Here is an 18,785-nt window from a genome sequence, read left to right on the forward strand (position 1 = left end):
TCAACAGAAAGGTGTTTCTTAAAACAAAAACAACTACAGGCAAAAATTTAAGCAAGTAAATAGATATTTATCCCATCTCCAAATAATGGGCTTATTTCAGTATTGGATTCTAATCTAATAAATCTAATAAATTAGTGCCAATACTTAATGCGGTAGTTTAAAGCCTTGCCATAGGAAGAGATCAAGCTTAAAAGTTTTATCTTTACAAAGACTATTTATCAATTTATTTTAGAATAATGTTGGGAAACCGAGGGACAAAGGAAGATGTTTTGAGATTAGGTCTTGCAGCACACATCAAGGATGATAAAACAATTCTATTCAGTGAATATAGGAAATTACAAGATTCAGTTTCAGAAAAAGATGAGGTATTCATTGACTGTAAAAAGGATGCTGCAGTTTGCTATGATACATTTATTGGTCTGATACTGAAAGCATTCTATTCTTTGTTGGAATATATATGTAAACTGATGGCCGACTAACTCATTGACTTACAAGGCAATGACTTGAGCCACCTCATGTAGGATTGCATTATGGCTGGAGTTCACAGGAGAGAGGAGAGGTTTCCCCATAAGGCAGAGAGACAATTATAAAACACTATAATGAGTCACCCTGCCACCCACAAGGTATTTTATTGCTGAAGATTTCAATCTTGGGTTATTTTGCCAGGAGAACCATTTCTTTACATCTGCATTTGCCATCAATCTCCTGAAGTTCTCTTCATAAATCAGTCATTAAAAATCACCATTTTCACACTTTATGGAAGTTTATTAAAATAAAAATGCTAAACAGACTGAGAAAAATTTTTCCGAGTTTGGCTAAATAATATTATCACATTAATGAAACAACAGAGATTTGGTTATCAAGATTTTTTTATTAAGTTACAGTATATTATATCTTTTAATAAGGATTTTACTTTTAATATTTAGAGCAATATGATATAAAAACCTATTTGGCCACATTACTTCTTGAGTTTCTTCTGGGCAGCTTTCTTCTTGACCATCTGTAATCGCTTCATAGCGTTGAGCTGTGACTCTTGTGAGGTTGGACCTTTAAGCGAGGCCGAGGGGCTGCTGCTGGGCTCTGATGTGGTTTTGCTTGTCGTACTTCCACCGGGCCCTGACGTAGTACTATTCCCATTCCCACTCGGCTGCCCACTGCCTCCAGGGACTAGACTGCTAGGACTGGGGAGGCCCACTTTGCTGACGTTATCGCAGCTAACTGAGCGACTCAGGCCCGTCTTGCCTAAGGTCAGAGGTGGAAGTGGCTTTAGTGGGACAGAAGGGGAAGAGCTGTTACCAGAACCTATTTTGGAACCTATTCCACCCTTGGAAGATGTTGCCAGACTAGTCAAACCCACAGGCTTCTGGCTAGCCGATGAGGCAGCGGGTTTTCCACCACTGTTTTGTGTTGCTGAACTCAATTTTGCTGTTGATGGACCGGCTGAAGACGTTTTGGCTGCAAAAGCTGCCCATCCAGTTAGGCCACTAGTTACTGAAGAGGACACGTTGTTCCCAGAAGAATTTCCTGAAATAACCGTGGGTGGCTAAGGAGAAAGAGATAAATCTTACATTAGAGCTGAGTTTAGTCAACACATGTAAAATATCTTTGAATGTAAACACTTAGTCATATATAAAAAGCGATGATGTGGAAAACTTGGACAATACATCAAAATTAAGTCCCTATGAAGGTGAACAGAAAAAGCAAAGGAAGTTTCTATAGTCAGGGAGGATGCTATATGGTTCATGGTTCCTGAATGCCACACTGTTTTAATGATTTCAAAGAAATACATGAAACTCTTTTGAGAAACTGGCTGTAGATTCAGCCACAAATCATAATGGAGAATCAGACTTAGTTTTTTGAGTCACATTTGCTACCCCCAAAAGTATCACCTAGCTCATAACACATCAAAACGGGATCTACAAACTGCAATCAAGATATCCAGGAAAAAGTAGCCAAGTCAAAGATTCAATCAATAGTTATTTACAGTGAACATGTTAAAGGAAACAACTATACACAAGGTCTGAAGCCATTTAAAATAACCAAGTTGCCACAAAAATTTGAACATCAACCGCATTACAATACATACACTAAAAAGAGCTCACAAGTGCAGTTTCACATGTGTTTCCATTGAAGCTACAGTAACAGAATCCTACCTTCACACAGATGACTGACAGCTACCTCCTGGTCAGCACTGTGGCATTCTGGGGCAGTCTGAAAACACTCCCAGGGGATTGTAAGACTAACATTTCAGCCTCTAGTGAGATGCATGTAAGTATACTGTTTTCAGCACATAGGATGATTTTTGTCTACTTTCACATTAGGGAAGAGGCTCTTTGTTCAAATTAATTTTGAACCAACTGTTGTATAAACACTGTCTACCTTCATATTGGGAGATTTGGGAGATTTTGCAAGGGTCTCAAAGAGCACTCAGAGGTGAAGGCGGACACAGGACTACCCTGTGTTGAAAGGGAATACACAATAAATATATATATATATATATATATATACATATATATATATATATATATATATATATATGGTAATATAACTTAGAATATCTATTTGTTTTAGGATTGAAGTATTAGGAAATAGTTGGCAAAACACCATTAGCTCTTACAAGGTTGCCTTCAGCAGTGTCTGTATATAAGCACTTTTAACCACTGGAAAATCAACAAAGTAAGAGTGCTGTGGGGCCTCTATTTGGTGAGAAGGTAAAATTTCTGTTCACATTTTCTGAAAAACCACACATTTTTATAATAGCATCATATTTATCTCATGATGTCCTGATTAGGAAACCATCTTATAAAACATAAATTCCTCTGGTGTTCAGTTTTGAAAGATCCTTTTCCTTTTTCTTTCCATCAAACATGAAACCATCTACCATAAGGCTATGTGATCCTTCATCAAAACTCACCAACTAAAATGGCCAATGCTCGATGAAAGATACACAAGAAAGCAAGGCCTGTGTGTTGAAGTCTTGACCACTGTAGCCTGTGTTGTTTCAGAGAGAGATGGTTTAGAAGACAATCAGGATGCAAGATGTGAAATAGGACAAACTTGGGAAGCCTAGCAATGTCTTGTATTTCAGTGCAGAATGTCAATTTCTGATATAAATACTCCCTCCTAGCATATTAATGACAGGGCAGCCTTCACTTTCAACATCAGTCATTTAAATCATAAAGTTTCTCATCAAATTTTTACCAAGTGACTACCCTTTAGTCAGCCAGACCGACATTTAATGCAGATGAAAAGGAACACATTTTACCTTAACTTCGGTTCTCTTGAACGCTAGGAAAGCTGTCTCCTGCTTAAGTTTGGTTTCTGGTTTCTTAACTAATGGGTCCTTGACAGCTGGGGCCACAGAAACAACAGTGGGAGCTGGTTTCTGTGGGGGCTTCTGAGTTTTCTGAGCCTAGGAAAATCAGAGGGAAAAATTGTATACAAAATCTTTACTGAGTAACAAAATTTAAAAATTTACTAAAGAACTAAAGTTACTGAATGATAGAAATATTTCTTAAAAAAACAAAACAAAACAAAAACTATGATGATACTGAAAATAGAGCCTGCAGAAAAATAATTATCAACATACAGTTTTACAGATTTTATTAGTTTGTGAACACTAGTGGTTTTCAATAAAGGAAAACCACAAACTATGGAACATCTACCCTTCGTTATCCATGCAAGACTGGATTCAGAACCTCTGATGAATACAAACTCTGTGGATGTTCAAGTTTAGGCAAAACTGGCATAGTGTCTGAGCCTAGTGACTGTACTTTCAGGGCTCGGGAGGCTGACGCAAGACTCGGAGTTTGGGACAGCCTGGGCTATCGAACAAGTTCAAAGCCAGGCTAATTAATACATAAAGACTTTGCCTTAAAAACTTATGGCTTGACCAGGCGTGGTGGCATATGCTTTTAATCACAGAGTTTGGGAGAGAGAAAACATGGCTGGGAGTTTGAGATCCTATCTCAAAAAGCAAGCAAGCGAGCAGAAAAAACAAACAAGCGAACAAAGAAACACACCAAAGAACCCCAAAACCCTCTATGGGTTGTGGACTCATTGGGTTAAAAAGCTTGTTGTACAAGCCTAGTGTCTTGAGTTCAATTCCTGAAACCCATGCACGGGTGAACGGTGGAAGATAACCCACCTCCACAAAGTTGTTCCCTCTCACCAAGACAAAATACTCCTCCGAAAAGTTGTCCCCTGTCTGTCTCTCTGTCTCTCTCATACACACACACCAGACAAAATACCCCTAAAGACTGAGAGGTACAGCTCAGATACAAACACACTTGCCTAGTATGTAAGGCCCCATGGTTCCATCTAAAGCGTCAACGGGGAAATATTGTAGAGATAACCTACTGAAGACCTCCATAGACAGTAACTCATCTCTAGATCACTAAATGTAAGTGTCATGTAAGCAGCAGCTGTACATTGAATTGCTTTGGAAATAATAGCAGGGGAAACAAACCTGTACATACTTTGTACTGACGCCTTCATGCCCCGCCCCTATCCTACCAACAAGCAGTTGTAATCCGAGTAGGTGGAATGCACAGAGGCTGTGATCATAGTAACGGGGCGGGGAGACACAATCACTGATGCATGCAGTTAGCACCACTCATTTTGAAAGGCATGCACTTTCTTTCCTTTCTTTCTTCTTACGGCCAACCAAAGAATTATTTTCTTTTTAGGGTTCAGGTATTATAAGTTGTTAAAGTACTAAAAGTGGGTTAAAAGCAACTCAGATAATTTACAAAGTTTTAAACATTGAATAAGAAGGGAAGAATTATTCATGAATAAATAATAAACCTTTGAGGTTTTTCATACTAGTGAATTAAATCCTTGGGAGAAGTGTATGAATGTAAGTTTCCATGCTATTTAAGGAGAATTTTTCCCTCCAATTCTCCTTAATCATTTTCAGTTTTATTTTGACCAGTACCTGATTTTACGACAAAGCTAAATTCTCTGATACTTTTAATCATTTTTCAGATTCTTAGTGTTTAGCGTCGGAACAATCCTACTATATATGCGGTACGGAACAATGACTGAAACAGTTTTTATTTCAAAGAGAACACGGGTTGAAACCCTGCTGGTCACTTCTGCAGCTGTATTACTGCAGCTAGGACATAAAAGCCTAAGAGCCCCCTTCCTTTCACCGGCAAAACGGTGGCAGCACCATCTGTCTCAATGGTGTGTTCATGAGGATGAATTGTGATTATGTAAGAGTTTAGCCTAAGATCTCATAATGTTAAGTGCTGACAATAACAGCTGCTATTACCTAGCATATGCAAGGACCCGGCTTTGATCCCCAGGACCACAATAAGAATATAATGTAATTACTGTGCTGGTCACTGTCAATTTGACACAACCTGGAGTCACCTGGGAAAGGGGAACTTCAACTGAGAACTTCTCAGATCAGAATCGCCTGTGGTAGAGTCTGTGAAAGATCCTATTGATTAATGATTGATATGGGAGGGCCCAGCCAGGGGCGGGGGCAGCACCATCTCTAAGGAGGGCCTGGGCTGTATAAGAAAGACAGTTGCTGAACTGGAAGAAGAAGGAAGCCAGTAGGCATCCTTCCTCTTGAGCATGGCGAGGCAAGAAAAGATGATTTAAACGGCAGACATGCGGCGAAGGCAGAGGACCATATACATACATACATTTAAGTGCGTGCACCTCATCATATGAACACTACACCTTCACTTTGGAAGGAACTGAAGGCCATTGAGAAATATAAATGAAGTGAAGTAAGTATTCTAGATGAATAAATCTAAGCATTGTAAAGAGCAAACCAGATCAAAGGGAAAAAAGAGACCTCTCACAAGGCTAGTGAAACAGAAGTAATGAGACATTTGTAGATTAGGGAAGAGTGAAATCAACAGATGTGAAGGATATATGATGGGAATACAGACAAAGGTGTAAGAATTGTGGGGGACATCAAGCATAACATCTAGCTCGGTAAGATAAAGTCCGTTATAGAAGATCACACACAAGGGGGATAAATCATGTACACAGATTGACATAAGCTAACTTAAAAAATAATAAGGGAAGAGGACACTTGGAATTGTGTTTAACTCTGGTTAATAAGAGAGTTACAGTGAAATGATAAAATATTTTGGAAATTTCGGTCTTTCACGAGGTATTTGTTTTAAAAAAATTATCAATTTTTAATGGCTTGCTGATGCTCTATAACGAATCATACTATGGTTGTTGGCCTGCAATTCCAAATTGACGGGAAGAAAGGAAGGCTCCAAATGGTCACATGCTGGGGAGAACAGGAACGCTGAGAGCCCACCGCAACAATATAAAAGGGAGCAGGTAGTCTCTAGTGATGGAGTCACTGGCCACCCATTGCGTAAAGAGATATTTGGACCACAAAGCTACCTTTACGGTGTGCGGGAGCTCCAGGGGTTTTCACCCACGTCAGGGTGGGACTTCGGGTGCTGTAGTAGCTTTTGTGCCACCCTCCTCCTCGTACCACCCTCACCAACATTCCTGTTAGTAACCCGGGAAACACTCATTGGCTCCCTGACCTGGACACTGGTGCAATCACTACCCTGATGTCATGAACTTAACAGTCATGAGAGTGAGTTTGAGCTTGCGAGTGAGTGTGTGTGTGTGTGTGTGTGTGTGTATGTATTCCATCTACTAAGGAAAAGTCTATCATACAACAACTCTTCATCCCCTGAAATAATTTTGGTTGAAGTCCAGGGAGCTAATTACAGTAAGAAACTAAAAAAATGAAATAGAGATTACCTTGTTACAAAGAAAAAGAATATATAGTAATAAACTTTTACTATTTTTGACAAAATGAAAATATCTCCTACTTCTAATTTCTCTGGTTAAACATAATATAGATATCCTGACTTTTACTTTAGCTAAGAAATTGAGATCTTAAAAAGTATACTGTGAAACGTACAGAAATTCGTTTGTTTAACAGACATGGAAATGCTTCTATTGAGACTTCTTAATCTAAAACACAGAAAGGGACACTTGGGGAAGAGATGACAAATTGCTAGTAGTTGGCAACTTCTTGATTTCTTTAGAACTTAAGAAATAAAATTAATTTATCTATTTTTTAAATTAATAAAAGCACAGAACTCTTCAATAAGCAGTTATCTTAATGGTGCTGCTCACTGTCAATGAGAGGGAAAGGCTAGAGGAGCTGGAAAAGACGACACAGACAGCCACAGGTCTCTGCACATCTGTGAATCTGGTGGTTTCTACTCACTCAGGAATAGATTTCTATGTTTTGTTTTGTTTTGTTTTTTTAACAACTCAACAAAGAGTGGGGGTTTGTGTTTCACCACTGACGCTGCATAGTATTATAAAATGTTTGTAATTAGTGTCATGCTTATGAAAATATTTTTATTTTGTGTGTCTTCACTCCTGTTTATTTAGGGTAGGCAAAAGGGCTACTAGAAGAGGACACACATAATATGCCCTGGCCTTTTGGCACAGCAACATAAATCCATACCAACAGTATACATGCAAACACTTAAAAGTAATTAATATTTTTTTTCAGTATGTTAAATGTCCTAACTTTCATTTTAAAGTCAGATATCGACAAAGATCATCAGATGCTGGTTAAAAGGTGAAGTATGACTCTTACCATTCTCTTCATTTGTCTGGTGCACCGGGCACAGTACCACACCAGGCGAGGGTCGTTCACTTCTTTGTCTGTCACCTGGGGTTTGTGGCAATCTTGGTGGTAGAGGTTATGGCATTCTTGACATTCTACTAATTGATTGCCGGATGCCACTGTCATTTGTCTAAGAAAAACATTGGATTAAACATGGTAGTTTCTCCAACATACAATTCAAAGTTGTTTGCACATTCTTCTGGTAAAGTTTGTTATGTTAAATGAAAAAAAAAAATCCTAGGAAAAAGAAATAATCATTTAAATCATTAATAAGAAAAATAACCAACACTAATACAAAGCCTACACAAGACCTTTATTTGTGATAGGTTGTGCTTAGTTACATTTCAACTAAGTTTAGTTATATTTTTAGTCACTTAACATTGCAATCTCTTTCTATCTCTTAAAGGGTGGTAGGTAGGCTCCCAGACTACTGACAGCGCTTCCTTAGCATCTCCATGGAATTCCTTTGTGAGATAGCTACATATTATTCAGTCTTCATCATTAGTAAGTTAGGAAAGGTGTGTATGGAGGCTCATTGTAACTTCAGCACACACATTACTGAGAAAAGGACATTACTGTGAGTTTAAGGATTGCTTAGACTATAGAGCGTGTTCCAGGCCAGTCTGGGCTACAGTGAGAGCCTGTCTCATAAAACTTGTTTGGGGAAAAAATTAGAAAACAAAAGTTATCTAAAGGTGAGAACCTGCTCTAGTCATTTATGTACTGTGCATACAAGATGTTTGTTATATATCGGATCAAGGTATATAAATCTGAACAGGATGAAATAATAGGTTTATCAAAACAAAAAAACAAAAAAACAACAACAAAAAAAAAAAAAACAAAAAAACATCCCAAAAGCACAAGAAAGCAATCACCACAGTCTTAGCATGTTATACTAAGTGTCCTACAAAAGATAATAGAGTCACTAAGTCTGTCCCCATTAGTACTTTCATAATATCATTTACAAGATGCTAATTTCATAGGATATTAGGGGTGGAATATGCAATATATGTGAAGTGATTTTACTCAGAACTGTATCAACCGATTTTCTATAAGGCTCACAAAAGCTTCTATTTTCTTAGTTGCAATATATTAGAAGTTAACATTTTTTTTTTAGAATAGCCACAAAAATCTTTTTTACATTAAGCAATGAAAGCTATTAATAATTGAACATCAGCCCTTTACCTGAACATATTCAAAATTTAGTTATTTCTGAAAAAAAATAAAAAAAACAACCCCCCCCCCAAACTCACAGTATCTTCTACTAAGCACAAAATACTAGTAGGAGAAGACAGTTTATCTTCTACTAAATCATCTGCTTCCGTAATTATGCACTGAGGTTTTAAAATGTCACTCAGAATAGTACACATTCACTTCCACTATCCGTACAAAAACATGTAATGGTGTTTTAAGAAATGACATGTATCAGTTTTTTTAGGTGCCATCAGCATTCAGAAAGAAAGAAAGCAACGAAGACAGTTTAAAAAGAAAGATGGATTCCCCCCACACTTAAAAAAGATGCACAGTCACTTCTCTCTAGAACTTAAGAATGCAGACAGGGTTAATACAACATAACAGACTGAAAACGCTGTGGTCTGAAAGAGAAAATATCTGATAATTTTCAAGATATTAAAGTGCTGTGTTCTACTTACTTGTTCTTTATTCCCCATCCCCCCCAAAAAAACCCCAGAAAATTCCTAATAAATTCTATGATGGGGGAGGGTAGTTAGTAATAAACAGAGTAGGAAGAGACGGCTCCTTCTACAGAAATAACACAATCTGTGCAGGGGTGCAACTCACCTACAAACAACACAGGCCAAGCCCATTTCCATGGCAAAATCGTCAGCACTAGTCTCTTCAAAGCTGGAGAGGTCAGCCATAGCTAAATCCTTGCTGGTTTGGACAGTAATGGGAGAAGACCGTGTCTCTGGTTTCTCTAATCTAGGTTTCTTCGGAATATCAACTCCTTCGGTGACATCTTTCATCTACAAAAAAGAACCCAAAGATAAAGGATCCTGAAAGTAACACGGCATAAACTCTAAATCATTGAGAGAAAGAGGGATAATATATGACCAAGTCTGTTTTATAGACATTTTCACACAGACAGGGAGAGCTATATATACTCTTTGAAGATCTGTTGAAGAATCTTAACTATAATTTGAGTTGGAGTTGTGGAAGAAGTAGGAGAGGAGAAAGGAAGGCGTAGAAACAATGTAAATAAAGAACTCACATATGAAATTTGCAAAAAAATTAAAATAGAAAAAAAGAATTAAAATTATAATCAGTATGGTACAAGAAACTAGCAAGATATGGTTAAATTAGAATAGTATAATAAGTATCTATATTCTGTTTTGTATTATATATACTAAAGAATTAGGAAATTCAATAATAATACTATCTTTTTTCTTTAACTCAAGAAGTCAGACTTGGAAAAAAAAAAAACAGTATTACAAATATTGCTATTTAAAACAACACCACCCACCACCAACAACAAAATAACCAAAAGCATTTAGGGCTGGGGATAAGGCTCCCTGAATAAGCTTGCTATGCAAGCATAAAGGACCAGCCTTTGGCCCTAGAATCCACGTAAGGGCAGGCATGGAGGTGGCCTGTAATCCCAGCACTTGGCCAGCTAACTATATTATCTGGAATCAGTAAATAAAGAAGAGAGTAATTGAGTGCCACATCCAGTGTTGACTTTGAGCATCTACACATGCACACATGTGTATACATACACATTAACACACACAGACATCGGAACACACACTATACACATACATGTGCAAAAACCACACTTTAATTATGGTGATGGTTGCCAGTCATGTAACAGAGTTTGAGTTTAATCACATCTGGCTTCTTTTAGTTTTCCTTCTCAACAACTACTGCAGCCAGAGTTATGGATTAAGGTCTGTATGACAACCATCTCAAGTACAAGTTAAATACATGCTTATAGATTTTACTCATTTTTTTTTTTAACATCTCCAGCTAGCAAAATAAATTTACAGAGTAATCGTTGTGTGACTATACCCGCTGCTACATTAAGTAGCCACACGACGTTCTTTCTGCCTGTGGGAAGGGGCGAGCCTTACTTTATCAGCGGGTCTCTTTTCAGCTTCTTTCTTTATCTTTTCAGTTGCGAGGACTTTGCCATTACTACTGCCAGAAGGGAGACTAGATGATGCTTTGGGCTCTTGCTTGATAGAAATAGATTTTGTGCTTGAAATTTTGGGTGGTTCCACATCCTAAAGGGTTAAAATAAAAAAAAAAAAAAAAAAAAAAAAAAGAGAGAGAGAGAGAGAGAGACCTTTATTTTGTTCAAAATAGAAGGGCTTGAGTTATTGCTCAGTGGTAGGGCACCTGCCCAGCATGCACCAGGTCATAGATTCAATTTCCAGTACTGAAGAAAGAAACAAAGACAAAAAAAAAAAAAACAATAATTTATACAATTTTCAGTTAAAAATTAAGGTGCTACATTATAGCCAATGTAATACTCTTCTCTACCATGGCTTTACTAAGAAATAACTGATTCACAACCAGCACCTATTGATGTTTTGATAATGTGTATAGATGTCCATGAGATAACCATCCCAATCATATACCTGTTATCACCAGCGTCTCTTGAGGTTCTTTGCAACCACTCTTGCAGGTTCATGTTCTGGGCAGTAAACCTGGCTTGTGCATACCTTAGGCTTCAGGTTCAGACTACACTCAAGCTACTCATACGGCTCTGTCTCCCCTTAGTTGGGCAGCTGTGTCACCACAGCTGGGTGACTTTGAGTTTCACACTAGAATAGCAAAGACTTCTTGTGGCGAGCGCATATGTGCTAGGTGGACTACTTGGACTAAATTACTATAATTTTTACAATTCTGCAAGCTGGTTCTTAGTCTCCTCATTTTGCCAAGGTTGTGTGAAAAAAATTATTAGACAATTCAGCCCCCATTCTGTAAAGAGAGAAAAATAGGCAATACTAATTTCAAGAGGTCATTATTATAACAACAGTTTATAACACACACAAAGCACTTAGAAAAGGGCCTATGCCATAAAGTTTCAAGGTAATAACTTGATATCACACAACTACAAGAGGTAAACTGGATTTTCAAAGAGGCTTTGCTCTAAAACATTTTTTTTTAATTTTTTTTCTTATTTTACATATCAATCCCTTGTCACATAAAGCTGCCATTCACTGTCAATAATGAAGCTACATACTTTGACATCTACAACCTTTACCCTTATAGTATCCTGTCCCTATTTAGCTCACTTGGTTGAAAAGTTCTGTTATTTATATTTTCATTCTTAAAACACTGGAGAATAATTTGAAATAGTTCACATACTTTTAACATTCTAAAAAATAATTATAAAGAGCTGGAGATTAAATTGCAAGTAAATGATTTTCTTTTATACACCACTTAGTAAAACAGCATATTCTCTAGATATGGCTCTCAGCCTTTCTAATGCTGTTTCTTTAATAGAGTTCATCATGTGTGGTGACTCCCAACCATAAAATCATTTTCATTGTTACGTCTTAACTATAATCTTGCTGCTGTTATGAATTGTAATATGAGTATCTGTGATGGTCTTAGGCAACTCCTGTGAAAGGGTCCGCACCCCCAAAGAGGTCGAGACCCATAGGTTAAGAAGTACTGCTTGCTCTAGACCAAACTAACCTTTCTGACAGCTTGAGGGAAGAGAACAACGATAGAGAATATAATTTCTTCACAACACAAAGAATGATTACAATGGTAGAGGGTGTTTCAAGATAATATAAATGCTATCACTGGGCCATTATGTGCACCTCAAAGCTCTTTCCAAGCTTTGTGTTTGGGTAGATACCTTTTGAGCTGGACGATAACCTGAATCAATGCCCCGAGCCAAAGACTCATCAAGCAGCGCTTTTAGCTTTTCGGCAGAGTCTTTACTCTTTGAGTGTAAGAAACCCAGTGCTTTCAGAAAAATGGGATCAAGTTCCAGGTTCACAGTAGCAGCCATTGCAAAGACCTGAAGAGAAAAAGGAGAGGGAGTAATTTAGACAGCGTACAATTACATATCCCTACTTTTATCTATTTTGTTTTCTTGCTTGTAATATTTTAAACCACCAGAAAGTTACTAGAGACAAAGTAATGGCTGGCATCATCTGGTTTCCCTCTCCCCTCTGGAACAACAGATGCTACCAGCTTTCAATGTATCTAAATCTACCACCATATGCTCAGGCTGGACAGTCTGTGGTCCTCCTGACTCCACCCCCTCACAGGTGAGATTGGAGGTGTGTGCCACCACACCTGATAATGGCAACATTGTAATACAGGCAAGATCTTTAATTGCATCTTCGTAGCTATCTCTAACAATATAGCTATAACTTATGGCACATAGAAACTTGCCTGTTTTTAAGTCAAGTGTACTACACATCAAAATGTCTCTTTCAAATCTCATTTTTACCACAAAAATAAAGATCTGATGTTCATGTCAGGGGGTGGCAAGGATGCCCCAGGAAGACAAAGGCTAATGGGTCCATGGTAGAAGTCATTGCTGTAGCTTTTACAACTATTTCTTGTTTTGTTTCTGTGCATTTCTCCTTTCTCCTCAGCCCTCTGCTATTTTTAATATCTCAGAAAGCATACTAGTGGTAATCTTATTACATCACATTTAGAAAGTAGGATTTCTTGCATTAAGCTATTTCTCAAAAGCGGGTCTCTCAATGATAACCCTTACATGTAGGGATGCCACATGTATCCCTCAGGTGTGATAATACTTGCTGTCTGAAGGAGCTTAAACAAGGGCCCCACAGCAGAGGTCTGCAAAATTCTCAACAGTCAAATTTTATTTTCAGTTAATACCAATGTTATCAAGTGGTTCTACTTTTGGCTATCATTTTTTGCAAACACCTTTCAGGCAAGGAATTATTAAAATAAAAATGTACTCTAGGTGTTCAATCCTTTGATCAGTATACTAAGGTTTTAAATCCTCTTCTATCCTTAAGTTTAATGGCATAGCAATGCAGCACAGGTATAAGGCTACAGTTAAAGCTCTGTCGGCAATTACACTATAATCTCCCATTTTCAGGGGCTTACAATACCATTAAAATTTGCTGTAGGTTGGATCTTGGAATATGAAGTACTGGCTGGAAATAGATTTTATTTATTTCTTCTCCTATTTTTCTCTTCATACCCCGCCAAATTCAACATAACACAGGCAGACAGATGGACACAAACACCCACACTCCCACACATACCAGGCTCTCTATAAGTTCCTAAAAAGGTTATTATCTAGTTGATAGTTAAAAATCATTGCTAACTCTATGCTCTACTAAAATATCATCTGTCTGAATTACCTAGGTAATGGAGGCTAGCACTAGAATAAAAATCATACCTAAATGGTTATATTAGTAAGAAGTCAACACAATGGAACAGGCTGTATTGCTGCTTTAAATTATATCACACATATTATCTCCAAAGAAAGACAGGTTCAGGAGGATTGTTTTAAAATTATTTATGAGGCAGAGCATCATACTCACTGAGGAAAAATAGCTTAAAATATTTCTATGATTAATGAGATAAACTTGTTGTTCCAGATTCTACAGGACAAACACAGTCTAATCTTTCTGTGACCTAATTTATATATCTACAGACATATTAGTTTATTTAACCCAGGGCAGTCTGTTTTGCAGGAGACTAAGCAAAGAGCCAATCCCTGGATAAATCGTTCTATGACAGAAGCTCCACTTTCCTTTCTGAAAAATGGAAGCAGAGTATTGCTATCTATGTCTGTCATCACAAGGGAAATGCCTATAAATTACGTGACCTTTGGTGTAATACTACAGAAACTGTCAGCATCAATATTCAAATGGAAACCTTGGAGACAGTTCTCTTTATAAAAGTCTTGCCACAATTTGCAGCCCAGCCATATATTACTGACGTATCTTTCATACTTGGTGGTGCATATGATGGGATGTGGGTGGGTGGGTGGGTGTGGAAGTGTCCTCAATTTTTAAGCTCATGGAATAAGAAAGGTTTGGAGTCCAGTGCTCCAGTCTAGCATCTTTCAATTTCCCCTTTCTCTTTCTACATCGTGGCTTTACTTAAAGTACATGTCATTCTGCAAATCCCTCCAGTGTTTCATTCAGCCCAGTCCTTCTCCCTTCCCTCCCTTAGGAACAACACATCCCCCTATATTTCTGCTTTTTCCTCAAGCACTTCCTGTCTTTACTATTCTCACTAATGACATCACCTTTTCACAGCCTTCTACAAGGCAGTGTTCATTGACTCATCCATCTGAAAGGCTATGAAGCTATTTATAGGGAGCCTCTTCTATATTGCTGACTTTAGAAAAAAATTCCATGACCCCATTAATCAACCTCTTACTTCCCTACTCTAATTACAGAACACGAGTGCCAGGCTTTTCCTTCTCAGTCCTTGGCATTACCTTTAATTCGGGAGAAACTGAGAACTTCTAAATCATTTTACAATTTTATTTAGTTCTTTAGCGGTAAGAGCTTCATTTTCAGCCTGTTAAATGTAAAGTTTACCACACCTATTCTCTTGACTAGAATCAACACCCCACACCTTTAAAAATTACATCTCCCATTATTTTCTCTTTTCCACTGTCTTAACTCAAGAACATATTCTGGGAACCAAGTCAACTGTTTTTCTTGGTTACCCGCCCACCCCCCACGCCACTTCCCTTCTTCACCCCCACATTGTATGTTCTCAGAATTGACAGTGGCTCCATTTGTCCCCTGTGCTGTTTCTCTGTTGACACTGTCTTGCTCCAACTTCTTTCTCAAACCAAACAGAAGCAGTGGGTGGCATAAAGTGAGTTATATGCATGTAAATACAGAAAGGAAGACAGATGAAAGCGTATGTTCAGTGTGAGTTTATTTTAAAAACTTAAGCGGTGTTTAAAACAAAGAAATGTAAGAAAATATTTCTTACTTTAAAACTGTCATGGACCTAATGAAGTGTGGTAAGGATGATGTTGGTGGGAGTGAGTGGTTAGGTGGCAAATGTAAGTCACAGTAGACGCTCCATTGCCGTACATGGATCTTTTCACTACGCCGCACCCCCAACTCTTCCCTGCGTTTCTGAGGAGAATGCCACTCCTTTCAGTTCTATTCTAGTACACGCCTTTCCGTGACTCTCTTCCAGTTTTTTAAGCATTCTTATCCCATGGCTGACTTCACCTACTTTGTAGACATGCATCCATTTGGTATCTTCTCCCATCAACATCCAAACTGAATGCAGCTGAGAAAAAAATATCATACTCTCTTCCAAGTTACTAGTCCCACCTTGGCAAGCGTCACACTTAGCACTCTTAGCATGTCTGTTTGGTCAACTCACTTCCCTTCTTTCTGGAAATAACAATTTCATGTTTTCTTTAAAATTGTCACGTGCTTATCCTTTACTCTTTTTCCACTTGATTAAAAAAAAAAAAAAAAAAACAATAAATGGCTCTGTGTGTAATGTCAGTTGGACATGGACCCTATCTTTTCCTGTGCCCCGTGGAACCTCACACTTGGGGTTATTTGAAATATCTTATTCTCAAGCCTCCCCACACCGCTGGCATCTTGTATTGACATTTATTCCTTTCTTATTCTGTCTTTTCTTGTGACAAAACTTCTCTCAAATATCCCCTACTTTTCATACTTTCTCTATTCCTTCTAATTAATGCTTCAATTCATACAATGAGGCCTTCCCATAATTTTATGAAAATAATCTTGTCATGGTTAATTTAGTTATACAGAAATCTAAAATATACTATTTTCCCTTTTACTCATTTTTCGGTTCTTTGTAGATTTCCCCTACATGGATTAAAAATGAGATATTCAGGCTAGGTCCTGGATGTTGCATTTGCACGATATAGCCTCTTTCAAATCTGTCTTTGGGATCAACAGCACAATTGCATAGGCATCCTCAGCAAACACATTAGAAGTATAAACTCTTGGCTTCCACTTCCTAACTTACAGAAGAAGAAAACAAACAAACAAACAAAACAACCCCCCAAAACCAAACCAAAACCAAAAAACAACTCCAGATGAAGTCTGCCAATCTTCGACAAACCACGTGAGCAACCCCAATTTCTTTTGGAAATTGAGAACTACTGCCCCAGAAAATCTTTTTGCCAGTGATCATAAACTTCTCTTTCAAGACCATAGTTCTTTCTGCCCACCCCTTCCCACAAGCGCTAACTGCAAGTTTAATCTGAATATCTTCCTGAGGCATCCTCCTGAACAGGACCCCAGTGGGGTCGCCTGCATACTGATTTCTCCTCCGCAATTTTAAGTCTAACTTTCCCTTTACAAGCTACTTTCCACCTTTGGCTATTATCACTTTACTGGAGTCTCACTCCACTTTTGTTTTTTGTTTGCTTTGCTCTGTTTGTTTTGAAGCAGGGTTTTTCTGCATAAAAGCCTTGGTTATCCTAGAACTCGCTCTGTAGACCAGCCTGGCCTCTGATTCACAGTGATAAGCCTGCCTCTGCCTGCGGAGAGTCAGAATTAAGAGCATATGTCACCACAACCCAGAAACATTCCTTATTTTAAGATCAAGTAAGTACATTAAAGGTACTCCGTATTTTATAAAATTTTCTTTGAAATGTTTTATTTAACTTTATTATTATTTTTTTTCTATTTCCATTCTTTCCCTGGTTCATCTCATTCCTGCTGTTTTTATTATTGTTCCAACTATCTGTCCTGGGTTCCCTGATCTAGTTTTGCTACCATCTTGTTGTCAACTACCATCTCTAAGCAGATGATTCCATATGGTTTTCTTTCACTTTCTTAAGCCCGAATTCCTTGTTTCTCTTATTTCTGCGTTACTCTGTAAAACAATGGCTAGACTATTATTTGGTTAGCTCATCAAAGAAAAGTCTAATGTTCTCCTCTTTAACTCTATACAATTCTAATCACTTCAGCAAAAGACATTCAAGACATTCAACTGTCTTTTCCCCCAACAAAATCAAAACCCAAAAAGCAAAACAATCATCTATTTTATAGGTAGGAGTATTTACAGTGTTCTGACCTGAAACATTCATTTTTTGTTCTTTTATCTGCCTTTAATTCAATAAACTTGCTAGCATATTATCAGGGGTTTGTATGTTTGTGAGTGTTGTGTGTGTGTGGGTGTGGGTGCAGTCATTTCCTTAGCAATTATAATTTAACAGGTGATCTTAAGTATGTATTTAATCAACTAGACTTTTTACTAAAATGTCATTTTTCAAGGCTTCTGCGATGTCCCTTAAAAAAAAAATCAAGCATTCCTAGCTAAATATATATTTCCTTTGGGTCCCTTTTATTCTGCCTGCTAGTTTCAAACAAAGTTCAAAGTTTGTCATTTGCTAATGTATGAGATAAAGGGAACTGACTCTTCATGAGGGTGCAATGCTAGGATTACCATCTCATCAAAACTCTGAAAAAAAGAAAAAACACCCATTCCTAGCTCTGCAAGATTTTGCAATCCTTTCCAATGAACATTTTTGAGTCCTTGGCCCTAGGTACATCTGGAAACTTAGAGCAGGGGCTTAAAAAACCCCAATTCCAAAACAAACGAAGCGCTAGAGAGTCTGAAAAGAGACAGGTCACTTAGGAACGAGAGTCCTTTGATGCAATGAAAACACACGGGCGGCCTCGGGTAGGGAAAAGTCCTTGACAAGGGAGCCAGAAAATGAGATGTAAAAGGAGAGCTGCGGAGAGGTATCCGGAACCCTTTGCCCAAAGTCTGTGACCGCTCCACGGACCCCGTCCCCAGGGGCCCCGTCCCCACTTCACTGCACCCTGGGAGGCACAGTCCTTCCAGGGAGGGGGGAGCGGTTAGGCTGCGGCACGCAAGTGCCCGCAAATCCTGAGGCGTGCCCTCCTGCAGGGAGGCGATCGACACCCCGCGGAGCTCCACTGCGGCCGTCCCCTGCGTGCTCTCGAGCCTCCCCGAGGCGCCAGGAAGCGGGGACCCTCGTCACAACTCACCGCTCCGCCCCGCCGCTCTGTCCGTTCCCGGTCGCTCTTTTCGAACCCGTCCCCGCACCAACCGGCACCCGAAGCGAGAAACAAAGGTTCCCGCAAGCGGACGGGAGGGGAAGGTTTCCTAGGGAGACCTCCGGAAGTGACGCCGGGCCTCTTCCGGTCCGCCGGATTATGAATGGCGGTGGGCGGGGGCAGTT

The 18,785-nt window shown here is 38.6% G+C and overlaps 1 protein-coding gene across 2 annotated transcripts; it reads right to left on the minus strand.

Moving 5' to 3' along the window:
* Nucleotides 1–918: 918 nt before the first annotated feature.
* On the minus strand, nucleotides 919–18,759 carry Ints12 (integrator complex subunit 12). Of its 2 annotated transcripts, none has more exons than XM_051185466.1 (7): nucleotides 18,654–18,759; nucleotides 12,471–12,635; nucleotides 10,729–10,881; nucleotides 9,440–9,624; nucleotides 7,610–7,769; nucleotides 3,266–3,412; nucleotides 919–1,543 (listed from the first exon to the last, which is right to left on the minus strand). In XM_051185466.1, the coding sequence occupies exons 2-7, from the start codon at nucleotides 12,624–12,626 to the stop codon at nucleotides 959–961; spliced, it is 1,386 nt and encodes a 461-aa protein (XP_051041423.1). In that variant the 5' UTR covers nucleotides 12,627–12,635; nucleotides 18,654–18,759; the 3' UTR covers nucleotides 919–958. The 2 variants fall into 2 exon arrangements, with proteins under 2 accessions (XP_051041423.1, XP_051041424.1); XM_051185467.1 differs by having other exon boundaries at nucleotides 920–1,543; nucleotides 18,592–18,720.
* Between the last annotated feature and the right edge of the window lie 26 nt (nucleotides 18,760–18,785).

This window comes from Phodopus roborovskii, unplaced genomic scaffold (assembly GCF_943737965.1).
Source record: "Phodopus roborovskii unplaced genomic scaffold, PHOROB, whole genome shotgun sequence".
Taxonomy (NCBI): Eukaryota; Metazoa; Chordata; class Mammalia; order Rodentia; family Cricetidae; genus Phodopus; species Phodopus roborovskii.

What these genes read in the sequence shown, in the direction of transcription:
- Ints12 (XM_051185466.1), bottom strand. Translation starts at nt 12,626, where the DNA reads ATGGCTGCTACTGTGAACCTGGAACTTGATCCCATTTTTCTGAAAGCA. An exon ending in TTGGCCTGTGTTGTTTGTAG is followed by an intron (nt 7,770 to 9,439) that starts GTGAGTTGCACC and finishes TGTTTTTCTTAG; the next exon opens with ACAAATGACAGTGGCATCCG. An exon ending in TCAAGAGAACCGAAGTTAAG is followed by an intron (nt 1,544 to 3,265) that starts GTAAAATGTGTT and finishes CTTTCTCCTTAG; the next exon opens with CCACCCACGGTTATTTCAGG.